Below are 15602 nucleotides of genomic sequence, written 5' to 3'. Positions count from 1 at the left end.
CCCAAATGGCACCCTATTCCATACAAAGTGCACTACACCAAAAATGTAAGAGGGAATGAGAGGAAAGAGAAGTGGCTGTCTGCACACACAGTACCAGCAAGGAGGACCTATTTTGAAGTGATACTCAGACCTAGAGGTTAAATATGTATTCAGGAGGGAAGCGAGAGGACGAGGGGGAGCGAAGGAAATAGTCAGGAGACATGATGACTCACCTGCCGTAAGGTGGTCATTTAGCAGACCAATGCCTTTCCTGTGACTGCTACTCTTTCCCTCTCCTATCCTCTGCCATCTCCTCGCACCCTCTCCTCTACTGTTCTCTGCCACCTCCTCACACCCTCTCCTCTACTGTTCTCTGCCATCTCCTCACAGCCTCTCCTATCCTCTGCCATCTCCTCGCACCCTCTCCTCTACTGTTCTCTGCCACCTCCTCACACCCTCTCCTCTACTGTTCTCTGCCATCTCCTCACAGCCTCTCCTATCCTCTGCCATCTCCTCACAGCCTCTCCTCTACTGTTCTCTGCCACCTCCTCACACCCTCTCCTCTCCTATCCTCTGCCATCTCCTCGCACCCTCTCCTCTACTGTTCTCTGCCACCTCCTCACACCCTCTCCTCTCCTGTTCCCTGCCATCTCCTCGCACCCTCTCCTCTCCTGTTCTCTGCCACCTCCTCACACCCTCTCCTCTCCTGTTCCCTGCCATCTCCTCGCACCCTCTCCTCTCCTGTTCTCTGCCACCTCCTCACACCCTCTCCTCTCCTGTTCCCTGCCATCTCCTCGCACCCTCTCCTCTACTGTTCTCTGCCACCTCCTCACACCCTCTCCTCTCCTGTTCCCTGCCATCTCCTCGCACCCTCTCCTCTACTGTTCTCTGCCATCGCCTCGCACCCTCTCCTCTACTGTTCTCTGCCATCGCCTCGCACCCTCTCCTCTCCTGTTCCCTGCCATCTCCTCGCACCCTCTCCTCTACTGTTCTCTGCCATCTCCTCGCACCCTCTCCTCTACTGTTCTCTGCCATCTCCTCGCACCCTCTCCCCTACTGTTCCCTGCCATCGCCTCGCACCCTCTCCCCTACTGTTCCCTGCCATCGCCTCGCACCCTCTCCCCTACTGTTCCCTGCCATCGCCTCGCACCCTCTCCTCTCCTGTTCCCTGCCATCTCCTCGCACCCTCTCCCCTACTGTTCCCTGCCATCTCCTCGCACCCTCTCCCCTACTGTTCTCTGCCATCTCCACACACCGTCTCCTCTCCTATTCTCTGCCATCTCCACACACCGTCTCCTCTCCTATTCTCTGCCATCTCCACACACCGTCTCCTCTCCTATTCTCTGCCATCTCCTCACACCGTCTCCTATTCTCTGCCATCTCCTCACACCGTCTCCTATTCTCTGCCATCTCCTCACACCGTCTCCTATTCTCTGCCATCTCCTCACACCGTCTCCTATTCTCTGCCATCTCCTCACACCGTCTCCTATTCTCTGCCATCTCCTCACACCGTCTCCTATTCTCTGCCATCTCCTCACACCGTCTCCTATTCTCTGCCATCTCCTCACACCGTCTCCTATTCTCTGCCATCTCCTCACACCGTCTCCTATTCTCTGCCATCTCCTCACACCGTCTCCTATTCTCTGCCATCTCCTCACACCGTCTCCTATTCTCTGCCATCTCCTCACACCGTCTCCTATTCTCTGCCATCTCCTCACACCGTCTCCTATTCTCTGCCATCTCCTCACACCGTCTCCTATTCTCTGCCATCTCCTCACACCCTCTCCTCTACTGTTCTGTGCCATCTCCTCACAGCCGCTCCTCTCCTATTCTATTCTCTGCCATCTCCTCACACCGTCTCCTATTCTCTGCCATCTCCTCACACCCTCTCCTCTACTGTTCTGTGCCATCTCCTCACAGCCGCTCCTCTCCTATTCTATTCTGTGCCATCTCCTCACAGCCTCTCCTCTCCTCTGCCATCTCCTCACACCCTCTCCTCTACTGTTCTGTGCCATCTCCTCACAGCCTCTCCTCTCCTATTCTATTCTGTGCCATCTCCTCACAGCCTCTCCTCTGCCATCTCCTCACACCCTCTCCTCTACTGTTCTGTGCCATCTCCTCATACCCTCTGCACTCTCTCCAAAATCCTCCCTCTCTTATGTTGAATGAGACCCTGGCCTTGTTGCTTAGTCTGGCCCCATGCAGACTGGGGTTCTCTTCTGATCAACGTAAGAAAGGAGAAGTAAACATAAAAGAGAAGCAGCAATAGCAGATATAATAAGGTTGAGCAATACATCCCAACAAAGCTGCTACTGTGACTGTCTAACACTGTTGCATTTTAGCCACTCGGAAAGCACAGTAAAGAAATATTCTAACGTATCAAGGCTGTTAGTAGTAGAAGGAAATGCGAGCCTTTTTTGTGTCGGCCGCACATTGAATTCAATCCCGCTGCACACAACACTGTGTGCCGTTTCACTTGTTACCAGCAAAGGTTCATGAAGAGTGCCCAGGGGTGGAAGACTCAAATGACTACTCTAGCCAAGTCTGACAACCACTACACACATCGGTCTGAACAGAGTGTGACTAAATTCAACGGCACCCTTTGTCTCAACATTACTATAAGGAGTAGATTTCAATTGGTATCTTCTCTAATACTCCAAAAGCATGGAGAATAGGCATTGTTAAATACTTGTCTAAACGCTAAGGTAGTCTGTGTCAAACCATAAGACCTTCCCCTTGTGTGGTTCCTTACAGAACAAGAAAAATGTGAGCAATTTATAATAGTGTTATATCGTGTAATACTAGGCAGTGTACTGTAAATATGAACAACTTGCAATGCATAGAGAGTAACGTTAGTACATGTGCATTTCCTTTACTGGGCCAAATAGGGTTTTGAAAGTGAACAGAGAAAGCGTTCTATTGGCGTTTCAAAACCCTGACTGAGGAGGATCATGCATCCTCAATGAATGAAATGCCAAAGAAAAACATGTCTGCTACTGGTTTATTACTCATTAACCCAATCAGATTAAACCCATTCATGTCCATAACGGATATGTATCACTTCCTTTGGTACACTTGTTCTCTGAGCTTACTGATGGAGATTTTTTACCGGCCAAAGCATTTGTCTACAATATGAGGTTTTGATATTGTTCTATATTTAGCCTTTGGACACATGGGGTTAGTGTCTTGTTCAAATGATCAGATCTTAATTTTTGGTACTGTATATAGAGTGCCCTCCGTAATTATTGGGACAGTGAAGCATGTTTTCTTATTTTGACTCTATACTCCAGCACTTTGGATTTGAAACGATACAATGACTATACGGTTAAAGTGCAGACTGTCAACTTTCATTTGAGGAGATTTTCATCCATAAATAGGGTGAACTTGAGAAATTACAGCACTTTTTGGACCTGAAAATAGCTGTGCAGCGACGCTCCCCATCCAACCTGACTGAGCTTGAGAGGCTCTGCAAAGAAGAAAATGGGAGAAACTCCCCAAATACAGGTGTGCCAAGCGTGTAGCGTCAAACCCAAGAAGACCCGAGGCTGTAATCACTGCCAAAGGCGCTTCAACTAAGTACTGAGTAAAGGGTCTGAATAGTTATGTAAATTAGATATTTCCGTTTTTTATTTTGAATAAATTGGGGTGTTGTGTAGATTGATGAGGGAAACAATTGTTTTAATCCATTTTATAAAAAGGCTGTAACGTAACAAAATGTGGAAACAGTCAAGGGGTCTGAATACTTTCCGAATGCACTGTATATGTGGACATCTGCTCGTCAAAAATCTCATTCCAAAATCATGGGCATTAATATGGAGTTGGTCCCCCCTTTGCTGCTGTAACAGGCTCCACTCTTCTGGGAAGGCTTTCCACTAGATGTTGGAACATTGCTGCGGGGACTTGCTTCCATTCAGCTACAAGAGCATTAGTGAGGTCTTGTGGCTGATGTTGGGTGATTAGGCATGGCTCGCAGTCAGCATTCCAATTCATCCCAAAGGTGTTTGATGGGGTTGAAGTCAGGGGCTCTGTGCAGGCCAGTCAAGTTCTTCCACACCGATCTCGACAAACCATTTCTTTATGGACCTCGCTTTATGCATGGGGGCATTGTCATGCTGAAACAGGAAAGGGTCTTCCCCAAACTGTTGCCAAAAAGTTGGAAGCACAGAATCGTCTAGAATGTCATTGTATGCTGTAACGTTAAGATTTCTGTTCACTGCAACTAAGGGGCGTAGCCTGAACCATGAATAACAGCCCCAAGAACATTATTCCTCCTCCACCAAACGTTACAGTTGGCAGAACGCATTCGGGCAAGCAGGGTAGAATTTTGACGAACTGACTTGTTGGAAAGGTGGTATCCTATGACGGTGCCACGATGAAAGTCACTGAGCTCTTCAGTAAGGCCATTCTACTGCCAATGTTTGTATAGCTGTTTATGCTCGATTTTATACACCTGTCAGGAACGATGCACATACTTTTGTATATACAGTTGAAGTCAAAAGTTTACATACACTTAAAACTAGTTTTTCACTCCACAAATTTCTTGTTAACAAACTATAGTTTTGGCAAGTCAGTTAGGACATCTGCTTTGTGCATGACAAGTCATTTTTCCAACAATTGTTTACAGACCGATTATTTCACTGTATCTCAATTCCAGTGGGTCAGAAGTTTAAATACACTAAGTCGACTGTCTTTAAACAGCTTGGAAAATTCCAGAAAATGATGTCATTTGCCATGACATCATTTGAGTCAATTGGAGGTATACCTGTAGATGTATTTCAAGGCCTACCTTCAAATTCAGTGCCTCTTTGCTTGACATCATGGGAAAATCAAAAGAAATCAGCCAAGACCTCAGAAAGAAATTGTAGACCTCCACAAGTCTGGTTCATCCTCCACAAGTCTGGTTCATCCTCCACAAGTCTGGTTCATCCTCCAATTTCCAAACGGCTGAAGGTACCACGTTAATCTGTACAAACAATAGTACGCAAGTATAAACACCATGGGGCCACGCAGCCGTCATACCGCTCAGGAAGGAGACGTGTTCTGTCTCCTAGAGATGAACGTACTTTGGTGCGAAAAGTGCAAATCAATCCCAGAACCACAGCAAAGGACCGTGTAAAGATGCTGGAAGAAACAGGTACAAAAGTATCTATATCCACAGTAAAACGAGTCCTATATCGACATAACCTGAAAGGCCGCTCAGCAAGGAAGAAGCCACTGCTCTAAAACCGCCATAAAAAAGCCAAACTATGGTTTGCAACTACACATGGGGAGAAAGATCGTACTTTTTGGAGAAATGTCCTCTGTTCTGATGAAACAAAAATAGGACTGTTTGGCCATAATGACCATCGTTATGTTTGGAGGAAAAAGGGGGAGGCTTGCAAGCCGAAGAACACCATCCCAACCGTGAAGCACTGGGGTGGCAGCATCATGTTGTGAGGGTGCTTTGCTGCAGGAGGGACTGGTGCACTTCACAAAATAGATGGCATCATGAGGGAGGAAAAATATGTGGATATATTGAAGCAACATCTCAAGACATCAGTCAGGAAGTTAAAGCTTGGTCGCAAATGGGTCTTCCAAATGGACATACTTCCAAAGTTGTGGCAAAATGGCTTAAGGACAACAAAGTCAAGGTATTGGAGTGCCCATCACAAAGCCCTGACCTCAATCACATAGAACATTTGTGGGCAGAACTGAAAAAGTGTGTGCGAGCAAGGATGCCTACAAACCTGACTCAGTTACACGAGCTCTGTCAGGAGGAATGGGCCAAAATTCACCCAACTTATTGTGGAAGGCTACCCAAAACGTTTGACCCAAGTTAAACAATTTAAAGGCAATGCTACCAAATACTAATTGAGTGTATGTAAACTTCTGACCCACTGGGAATGCGATGAAAGAAATAGAAGCTGAAATAAATCATTCTCGCTACTATTATTCTGACATTTCACGTTCTTAAAATAAAGTGGTGATCCTAACTGACCTAAGACAGGGAATTCTTACTAGGATTAAATGTCAGGAATTGTGGAAAAACTGAGTTTAAATGTATTTGGCTAAGGTGCATGTAAACTTCCGACTTCAACTGTAGGCAATTAAGGTCACAGTTATGAAAACTTATGACACTAAAGAGGCCTTTCTACTGACTCTGAAAAACATCAAAAGATGCCCAGGGTCCCTGCTCATCTGCATGAACGTGCCTTAGGCATGCTGCAAAGGGGCATGAGGACAGCAGATGTGGCCAGGGCAATAAATTGCAATGTCTGTACAGTGAGATACCTAAGACAGCGCTACAGGGAGACGGGACGGACAGCTGATTGTTACACGTGGTCTGCCACTGCGAGGACAACACCTGCACAGGATCTGTACATTCGAACATCACACCTGTGGGACAGGTACAGGATGGCAACAACAACTACCAGAGTTACACCAGGAAAGCAAAATCCATCAGTGCTCAAACTGTCCGCAATAGGCTGAGAGAGGCTAGACTGAGGGCATGTAGGCCTGTTGTAAAGGCAGGTCCTCACCAGACATCACCGGCAACGTCGCCTATGGGCACAAACCCACCGTCACTGGACTAGACAGGACTGGCAAAAAGTGCTCTTCTCTGACGAGTCGCGGTTTTGTCTCACCAGGGGTGATGGTCGGATTAGCGTTTATCGTCGAAGGAATGAGCGTTACACTGAGGCCTGTACTCTGGAGTGGGATTGATGTGGAGGTGGAGGGTCCGTCATGGTCTGGGGCGGTGTGGCACAGCATCATCGGACTGAGCTTGTTGTCATTGCAGGCAATCTCAACGCTGTGCGTTACAGGGAAGACATCCTCCTCCCTCATGTGGTACCCTTCCTGCAGGCTCATCCTGACATAACCCTCCAGCATGACAATGCCACCAGCCATACTGCTCGTTCTGTGCGTGATTTCCTGCAAGAAAGGAATGTCAGTGTTCTGCCATGGCCAGCGGGGATCTCAGTCCCATTGAGCACGTCTGGGACTTGCTGGATCAGAGGGTGAGGGCTAGGGCTATTCCCCCCAGAAATGTCCAGGAACTTGCAGGTGCCTTGGTGGAAGAGTGGGGTAACATCTCACAGCAAGAACTGGCAAATCTGGTGCAGTCCATGAGGAGGAGATGCACTGCAGTACTTAATGCAGCTGGTGGCCACAACAGACACTGGCTTACTTTTGATTTTGACCCCCCCCCCCCCTTTGTTCAGGGACACATTATTCAATTTCTGTTAGTCACATGTCTGTGGAACTTGTTCAGTTTATGTCTCAGTTGTTGAATCTTATGTTCATACAAATATTTACACATTAAGTTTGCTGAAAATAAACACAGTTCATAGTGAGAGGACGTTTCTTTTTTGGCCGATACCGATATCCAATATTTTCCTTGCAAAAAAAACAATACCGATAACTGATATTACACATTTTAGCGGCCTTTTAGGCATTCTAGTACAGTTAAATAGTTCACACACACACATGGACGCAGCTGTCTAAGGCACTGCATCTCAGTGCAAGAGGCGTCACTACAATCCCTGGTTTGAATCCAGGCTCTATCACATCCGGCCGTGATTGGCAGTCCCATAGGGCGGCGCACAATTGGCCCAGCATCGTAAATAAGAATTTGTTCTTAACTGACTTGCCTAATTAAATAAAGGTCACACACACAAAAAGTTATTTTGTTGGCATTTACTCATGTCCCCATTACCAGTAAAACATAATCAAAACCTATTTCTTTCACTTACTTGCTGTGCTGTTTTGTTGTTCATTTGTTCAGTCGTTTCATTCCCAACCAGGATTTCTATGGAACGCCGTTTGGGTCTTTGCGTGCCAAAAAAGACGTGTCAAATAACACGACAATCTGTTTCAGTAGCTATAGTTAGATAGCTAACTATATAGCTAGCTGTCATCATCTAAAATAACCCTAATTTATAACCCACGACAGAGAATGGTTGATTGTCAAGGGCAATGAATTATATTATCTTGGCTTTAATGGATTTCGCCTTCGAGTTGTCTCGCTGAAATTTTGTTACTCTTTCAAATGACTGCTTGACTTGTTGACTGTTCGATCCACACAGCAGACATTGTGGGCTAGTTTAGGAATGCTGTGTTGCACGTATAGTGCAAAATTTTACGTGGCGCCATTACGTTTTGGACCTTCGTTATATTGGTATGCACGTCAGCTTTGACATGGGTTTTGTACAATCGGGCGTTAAACTAGACATAGGCCGATACCGGCATTTTTAGCTAATATCGTCCGATTACGATATGTTCACCGATATATCGTGTGTCCCTAATATAAGGTCCAGGCAATCTATACAACTATTAAGATCTGACAATTTGAACATATTTACATGACTTTATTCATGAAATGTGTTAAAAACAGTAACCCCATGTGTCCAAAGACTAAATATAGTACAATACAGAAACAGCTGTAGTTCACAAACAATGAGTTGAATCATATATTTGGCATATTTGGGCTTAGATCAGGTCACCTGTATTTACTATGTTGATACCAAATTTCATGCATTTACACCAAACAAAATGTGTTCTGTGGCGCATTCTGATATTGTACTAAATATAGTTAGAGGACGTAAAGGGGTAAAAAAAAAGGTTCCTGGAACTAACTAGTGTGAAACAGAGAGGAAGTCTATCTTAGTAATGTAAACATTCATTGACTGTGCAATGAAAATAACAAGTGTAAAGGCTCAAAATGAAATGTGGCAATGAATTAAACGCACAGACCCCAGTACACACTGACTGAGTTTAGCATTCACAAGTCAGAAGCAGAGGAAGGAGCACGATCCACTTTGAAGACTGACAACGACATTTCTCTGAAAAAAGACAGCGCCGATTTAACCACATGCATAATCATCAGGATCTCTAGAACCTTAGAACATGAAGCAAAGCATTGAGATGCGTATAGCCATGTAAGACACTATACGGTTGTATATTAAGTGCCTGTTATGAAACAAGTGAGGTGACTACAATAGGAGTAGCTTTACTGATTGTTATGGGCGTGAGAATAGGTCAACAAACTATCCATTCACTTTGAAAAGCAAGCTAATGCAGTGAGGTAGCAGCTAGAGGAAGGGGAGATTGGTTTGGGGATGAGGCAGTTTGACGGACGGGAGAGTGTTACTTACGTGGCATGATCCCCTGGCTGACCAGTTCCTCACGGGTCCGTCTCTGCTGGAGTTTGAGCTGGAGCACTGCATAAGAGGGACAGCAAGAGGTCAGGTGAGTACACTACAGACAGAAGCAGCAAGGGCAACAACCAATAGTGAAAACCCAAACGCCCTACAGTCAGTTTCCGTTCCGTGCTCTTCTCCTTGGGAGGAAATACAAGGCCGGTTACAGCCGTGTTGTAAATGAATATAGTGCATCTTTCTGGGAGGTACAAGCCAAGAGTTGAAGAGTACCCTACTCACTGCTCTTCTGGCCCTCGCTCTCTCCCTCCCACAGAGTCGTCTGACAGCCGATACAGAGGTTATCATCAGAGGCAGGGAGGAGAAATAGCAGGCAGACGGTCTCTGTCACACACACACACACACACACACACACACACACACACACACACACACACCACACACACACACACACACACACACACGCGCTTCCTGTTTCTACATTCAAACAGCAGCCGGGTTGTCGCGTTTTGACAACTTCTACCACACAGAGAGAGATAGAGGACGACACTTCCGCATGGCTTGAACAATGCTAATGCACAGAGGACTTCTTGTAAAAACAGGAAGGCCCACATTCACAATTCAAAATAGAATGAGTTGTTATATTGAGAGGAGTATGTGTACAGATAAATGGTAACACTTCTGTACTGACTAAATGTGTATGACATGAATAAATGTGTCTTGCTAACAGCTGCCTAATCTCAGCTAGACCAATAGAAGGAACACAGAAAGCTAGTGATGGAGACCATGCTCTCTGCATCATATCATCATTGCTATCCAGTGTTTACACTTCAGCCAAAGTGAGCTGAGTGGACTCTTGTAAGTGATTCCTGTCAGATGTGAGGTAAAGTAAACCTACATCTCAGTATGCACATAAGCAGTTTTCATGAAATTAGAGATGTGATACTGTACATGCGAGGGGAAGTTAAGCTGTTACAGTATACTACATAGCCACACAGTATGTGTCCTGGTGTTCATGTGTGAGAGTATGATTGTTGGACCAGTCCATTGTACTGTACACAAAGTGATGCTTGTGTGCACCTCCTGAGGTAGTTGTGTTTGTAGCTGGTCTGCTGCCTTCATGTGAACCACAGGGAAGCATACTGACTAGTAGGTCAGAGTGAGATCAATGTGGGCGATGTGGGACTTCTTTCTCATGGTTTCCATCTCTCTCTGAGCTCAGCTTCTGCGGTTTTTCACATCTCTGACCAGCGTCAACATTTCTGACAGTCCTGGCTGTCGCCGCCTGGGCCAAATCATCCTCTTTTCTCTTATATGGCTGCTTGACGAAGGACTCCCAATAGTCCCCTTGACAGGAGACGAGATTAAATGGGCTTACGGGGGGGGGGGGGGGGGGGGAATGACGCCAGGTGCTTATACACAATCTTTTCTAGGCAAATGCTCACTCTGAAATGCCACAATTTGAATTCATTACCGTTCTCAGTACCTCAATGTGATGTAAACGAGAACATTACATTTTCCTACCACATCTCCTTTGTGCTCAATTTATGTATTGTCGCCTTTCTCTATGCGTCACTGCAAAACTTCCTGTGCACTTTTTCTGCATCGCCTATTCAATCGTTTACTTCTTTGAAAATATTTTCAAAACCTTCCATTCCCTCCATCCCAACCCTGCGATGAAACCCATCCTTCTCCCTGCTGGTTTCTATTTGTGTACCACACTGTAATATCTGGGAACTCTATCTCTCTGCCCGGCCCAGCCTGTTGAGTTACAGGGAATATTACTGTAAATCCCCCAACGCTCAAACTGCTCTGAAGCAGAAATCTAAGGCCTGGGCTCGGCCTGGCTGAATGAGGGGACACATGTGAACAGACACCCTCCTCAAACAGGGCCAAGGTATGCCGTCCACCTTTGAAAGTCTGAAGTCAAACTGGCTGCCAAGGCAAGTGCCTGTGGGTTACCGCATCGTACAGTGTCTCTGAAAGACTGTACGTCTCGGTGCAAATAACCTCTCGGTAAATCACAGTCTGTCTCAATGGTTCCAAGTCCATCTCAGTGTCTCAAGCCTGTCCCTGTTTTCCCTCAGCGTCCATCTGTGTCTTAGTATCTAAACCCGTCTCTGTGTGTCACACTAAACACCACAGTATCTTCATCAGTCTCAGTATTTCTCACCTTAACTCAGTGGGCCAGCGTATCTGCCTCACAGCACATTTATGTTTCTCTAAAAGTCAGTGCGAGATTCTCAGTGTGTCACGACTAAATCTGTTCAGGCTCTTTTCGCGCCAACTCAGTTGGTGTCACGGCCCTGGCTGCACCCACAGGTGCCTGAGCATTGTCCACTGGGCACAGAATCCTGGCGCTGCCCCATCTGTACCGGGGCCAGAAGGTCCACTTAGTATCTGACCAGAAGCCCAGAAGTACAGACACCCACTGAGCCGGCCTGAGCAGCATAACTCAATACACACGATTCACTGAGAACAACTCAACTGTATAGCTGGGTGTGTTTTATGGGGAGCTATGAAACAAAAGCCAAGTAGAAAGAGTAAGGATAATAATTCTCCATAATGATGCTATATCAAAAAGATCTGTTTAAAAAATAATATAGCCAAACAAAGAAATGAAACCATATCTTCCATATCTCATATTATAAAGAGTTTGTGTGTATGTGCGCGTAATATGAATCCCACCTTCCCTCAGGCTCTGACAAGCCCGGCGTTCTAACTCCAATCGTATGCGTTGCTTATCCATGCTGTTGCTGATTGGAGGGGGCCCAAAAGAGGTGGGGTCTGTGTGAAGGGACGGGTTGGTGTCCAGCATGGTGATCAGGTTCAAAACAATAAATAATTATTACTGAAAGACGGTGGTCCCATCCAAAAAATACATTCAAATAATGTCCAACATTCAAATGTAACAAAAATAGAATTCTCTGTTCAGCTAAGTTCAATACAGTCCAGTCAATATGGATTATTACGTTTGTAATATCTTTTGGAAAAGTCACAGAGATTCTGCTAAATATATTAATGCAGGAGTGATGGACCAAAATAAGAGCATTAGAATAGAAATGGTCCTTGTGCAAGCGACAAAAATCATGAGAAGATTGAAGTTTTCCAAAAGTCCATAAAAAGTGCTCTATACACAACTGTGTTCTCGCTGACCTTTCCTCTTTCTCGTTTTTTAGCAAACAAAGTTCCCGAATAGTTCAGAAAAATGGCCAAATCTTACTGAAAAACAAAACTAAATGAAAAAGATGGAAAAAAAGAAACACTGGCTTGCAGTGGAAATGTACAGCTGCTATGAGTTTCAAGAGCCAGTATCTACTGCAGCAAGATGAGTGAGTGAGGTGAGTGTGTGGGTCTGTGAGTGTGTGTCAAATGCCTGTGAATCCTTGATCAAGCACTGTCACAGCTGTTGCTGCACCCACTCACTCCGCCATTGACAGACACCAACACACTTCAGCTAAACCTTTTCCTCCTAACCACAATCAAATACTTCCCCCTTGGCACCTGGGACCTCTGCTCATTAGTGACAACATAAGAGTGCACACCTGTGAGCTTTGTGCACAATCTAGACGCCACATACTCAACTGGTGGACTGCGGTCTGGATCCGGTCCCAGAACGGGGTCAATACAGGCCGCGGGTCCAGATGACAAAATAAATAAATATAAACTCAGCAAAAAAAAAGAAACGTCCTCTCACTGTCAACTGTGTTTATTTTCAGCAAACTTAACATGTGTAAATATTTGTATGAACATAACAAGATTCAACAACTGAGACATAAACTGAACAAGTTCCACAGACATGTGACTAACAGAAATGGAATAATGTGTCCCTGAACAAAGGGGGGGGGGGGGGGGTCAAAATCAAAAGCAACAGTCAGTATCTGGCGTGGCCACCAGCTGCATTAAGTACTGCAGTGCATCTCCTCCTCATGGACTGCACCAGATTTGCCAGTTCTTGCTGTGAGATGTGACCCCAATCTTCCACCAAGGCACCTGCAAGTTCTCGGACATTTCTGGGGGGAATGGCCCTAGCCCTCACCCTCCGATCCAACAGGTCCCAGGCGTGCTCAATGGGATTGAGATCCGGGCTCTTCGCTGGCCATGGCAGAACACTGACATTCCTGTCACTGACACTGACATTCCTGTCTTGCAGGAAATCACACACAGAACGAGCAGTATGGCTGGTGGCATTGTCATGCTGGAGGGTCATGTCAGGATGAGCCTGCAGGAAGGATACCACGAGGGAGGATGATGTCTTCCCTGTAGCACAGCGTTGAGATTGCCTGCAATGACAACAAGCTCAGTCCGATGATGCTGTGACACACCGCCCCAGACCATGACGGACCCTCCACATCAATCCCACTCCAGAGTACAGGCCTCGGTGTAACGCTCATTCCTTCGACGATAAACGCGAATCCGACCATCACCCCTGGTGAGACAAAACCGCGACTCGTCAGTGAAAAGCACTTTTTGCCAGTCCTGTCTGGTCCAGCGACGGTGGGTTTGTGCCCATAGGTGACGTTGTTGCTGGTGATGTCTTGTGAGGACCTGCCTTACAACAGGCCTACAAGCCCTCAGTCTAGCCTCTCAGCCTATTGCGGACAGTCTGAGCACTAACGGAGGGATTGTGCGTTCCTGGTGTAACTCCGGCAGTTGTTGTTGCCATCCTGTACATGTCCCGCTGATGTGATGTTCGGATGTACCGATCCTGTGCAGGTGTTGTTACACGTGGTCTGCCACTGAGAGGACGATCAGCTGTCCGTCCCGTCTCCCTGTAGCACTGTCTTAGGCGTCTCACAGTATGGACATTGCAATTTATTGCCCTGGCCACATCTGCAGTCCTCATGCCTCCTTTCAGCATGCCTAAGGCGCATTCACACAGATGAGCAGGGACCCTGGGCATCTTTCTTTCGGTGTTTTTCAGAGTCAGTAGAAAGGCCTCTTTAGTGTCCTAAGTTCACATAACTGTGACCTTAATTGCCTACCGTCTGTAAACTGTTAGTGTCTTAACGACCGTTCCACAGGTGCATGTTCATTAATTGTTTATGGGTCATTGAGCAAGCATGGGAAACAGTGTTTAAACCCTTTACAATGAAGATCTGTGAAGTTATTTGGATTTTTACGAATGATCTTTTAAAGATAGGGTCCTGTAAAAGGGACATTTCTTTTTTTGCTGAGTTTATTATTTGGAAGTAGCTCGGGCATTGACCCCTGGTATCATATAAATACACATAAGACATGGAAACATTTGTAGAATTGCAGAAAATTTGCTTTAAAACAGCAACATAATAAAATGCTCTGCCCCATGCAAAATGTGTAGAATTGTGGGAAATTAGCTTTAAAACTGCAAGATTTTCTCTACGCCAACAGGAGGGTTGTGTACAGTTTGGGGTCACATGGGTTGCAAGGTGGGGGTTTGTTACTACGCCGATAAATAACAATATCCATCCAGACCTTTGCCCCCTAGGAGAGTTGTGGGGACGGAACTTCTCAAATAGTACTTGAGTACTCCTAATGTAGGCAGACAGCATAATGGCCCCACACAGTACTCCTAATGTAGGCAGACAGCATAATGGCCCCACACAGTACTCCTAATGTAGGCAGACAGCATAATGGCCCCACACAGTACTCCTAATGTAGGCAGACAGCATAATGGCCCCACACAGTACTCCTAATGTAGGCAGACAGCATAATGGCCCCACACAGTACTCCTAATGTAGGCAGACAGCATAATGGCCCCACACAGTACTCCTAATGTAGGCAGACAGCATAATGGCCCCACACAGTACTCCTAATGTAGGCAGACAGCATAATGGCCCCACACAGTACTCCTAATGTAGGCAGACAGCATAATGGCCCCACACAGTACTCCTAATGTAGGCAGACAGCATAATGGCCCCACACAGTACTCCTAATGTAGGCAGACAGCATAATGGCCCCACACAGTACTCCGATGTAGGCAGACAGCATAATGGCCCCACCCAGTACTCCTAATGTAGGCAGACAGCATAATGGCCCCACACAGTACTCCTAATGTAGGCAGACAGCATAATGGCCCCACCCAGTACTCCTAATGTAGGCAGACAGCATAATGGCCCCACACAGTACTCCTAATGTAGGCAGACAGCATAATGGCCCCACACAGTACCCCGATGTAGGCAGACAGCATAATGGCCCCACACAGTACCCTGATCTAGGCAGACAGCATAATGGCCCCACACAGTACTCCTAATGTAGGCAGACAGCATAATGGCCCCACACAGTACTCCTAATGTAGGCAGACAGCATAATGGCCCCACACAGTACTCCTAATGTAGGCAGACAGCATAATGGCCCCAGGGAAGAAACTGCCACCACACAGAAGCACGTGTTGTCCCAAAGCCAAGACTGGGTCTTTGACGGTTTCGGTCATCACCGTTTGACTTTTGTAAGCAAAACATTTGCTAATACAAGAAGGTAGTGACAGAGAGTGAGAACTTTAAAATG

At 46.2% G+C, this 15602-nt stretch overlaps 1 protein-coding gene across 1 annotated transcript in view; it reads right to left on the bottom strand.

Moving 5' to 3' along the window:
• Positions 1–15602, bottom strand: part of LOC106601250 (myocardin-related transcription factor A) — a 49777-nt gene that overhangs the window by 16246 nt on the left and 17929 nt on the right. The window contains exon 4 of the mRNA XM_082973114.1: positions 9114–9179. Within this exon, the coding sequence (XP_082829240.1) occupies positions 9114–9179 (66 nt within the window). The remainder of the gene's footprint in view (positions 1–9113; positions 9180–15602) is intronic.

The sequence above is a fragment of the Salmo salar genome, chromosome 03 (genome assembly GCF_965601325.2).
Source record: "Salmo salar chromosome 03, fSalSal1, whole genome shotgun sequence".
NCBI classification, from domain to species: Eukaryota; Metazoa; Chordata; class Actinopteri; order Salmoniformes; family Salmonidae; genus Salmo; species Salmo salar.
Note: the sequence above shows the minus strand (reverse complement) of the source record. Positions and strands in the feature narration are given on the sequence as shown.